This window comes from Mirounga leonina, unplaced genomic scaffold (genome assembly GCF_011800145.1).
Source record: "Mirounga leonina isolate KUSES-001 unplaced genomic scaffold, KU_Mleo_1.0 Mir_224, whole genome shotgun sequence".
In the NCBI taxonomy this organism is placed as follows: domain Eukaryota; kingdom Metazoa; phylum Chordata; class Mammalia; order Carnivora; family Phocidae; genus Mirounga; species Mirounga leonina.
This window is the reverse complement of record NW_023270615.1, coordinates 20,530,578-20,531,791: the sequence shown is the minus strand read 5'-3', so window position 1 is coordinate 20,531,791 and position 1,214 is coordinate 20,530,578. Positions and strand designations below refer to the sequence as shown.

The 1,214-nt window shown below is 67.6% G+C and overlaps 1 protein-coding gene across 1 annotated transcript in view; it reads left to right on the top strand.

Moving 5' to 3' along the window:
* Positions 1–321: 321 nt before the first annotated feature.
* The window catches only part of WNK2 (WNK lysine deficient protein kinase 2), a 128,360-nt gene continuing 127,467 nt past the window's right edge, over positions 322–1,214 (top strand). The window contains 2 exon segments of the mRNA XM_035028982.1: positions 322–347; positions 1,065–1,188. Of these exon segments, the coding sequence (XP_034884873.1) occupies positions 322–347; positions 1,065–1,188 (150 nt within the window).

Below are 1,214 nucleotides of genomic sequence, written 5' to 3'. Positions count from 1 at the left end.
TCAGAAGGCAGGTACCAGCTGCCCAGCCCAGCGCCAGCACGCCGTGGAACCACTCTCTGCCGGGAGAAGTCCTGATCTGTGGCGTCTGCCCGTTTCCACGGTGCAAACGCTCCCAACACCACAGGGTGTCACTGAGCAGAGCTGGGAAGGCTTGTCAGCGCTGGAGAATCGGTCGTGACTGGCTCCGGCACTAGGGAGGTCCTGCTGCTCTGGGTGACCGAGGTGAGGCACACCTCCCCTGGGGCTCTGATGGTGTGACGTCCCGTGAGTTCGTTTGTGCCAGGGGCTTGGAGCCCACGGGCACCCCGCATGCTGGGTGGCATGCCGGACCCAGCGGCAGTGCCAAGGTGGGAGCCGCTGGGCATCTCCCCTGAAACAGCTGCCTCCCCGTGTCTTTGCTCCCTGACCTCACTGCAGCACCGGGTGGCCAGGGACTGGACGGAGGAGCTCAGGGCCTCCCAGGGCACAGGGCTCAGAAACTAGCAGTTCAAGTCTTTGCCATATGCCACCTCCCAGCAAGAAGGTTCAAGATGCCCAAGAGAGGGTCTTGTCTGTGGGAGTCTAGAGGAGAAAAAGGGAGAGGGGGATGAGGTCAAGGCTCCCAGGGGGAGGCGGCATCTAACAGGGGCGGGGGACGAAGAACACTGTGGGCCCAGGGGCTCTTGGAAGCCTCTGCAGGCCCCTACCCACTGGCATCCCAGGGCAGCCTCTGTCAGAGAGGCTCCGGGATTTAGGGCAGATAACTTCTATCTCAGGGCCTCCGTTTGCTCAACGGCAGAGTGGGCATGAGGATCACAGTACTCCCCCTCCTGGCGGTGAGGTCCCGACGGATCCTGTTGAAATGACAGGGGAAAGGACACTCCACCCCCCCCCAGGTTTGGCCCTGGGGCTGGGGTCTCCGGCGGCCTCCTGAGGGTTGGGGGGACCACCGGCCCTGGGCCCTTGCTTCCTAGCCCGCCCATTCTGCCCCGGCACAGGCGGCGAGGTCTAGCGCGCCTGCTGGGACAGGTGAGGAGGTGAGCCTGTGCCTCCTCCGGGGGGCACGCGGGCCCCTCCGCGGACAGCAGCGCGCGGGTCCTTCCCGAGCCTGGGGGCCGGGAGCGCCGCCTGGCCGCGGGCGCGCGTGGCCGAGGCGGGGACCCGCAGCTGCGAGCGGGCCCGCAGGTGGCCGCGCGCGCCCGCGGCCAGGTGGGCGTGCCAGGCCCCGCCCCGCC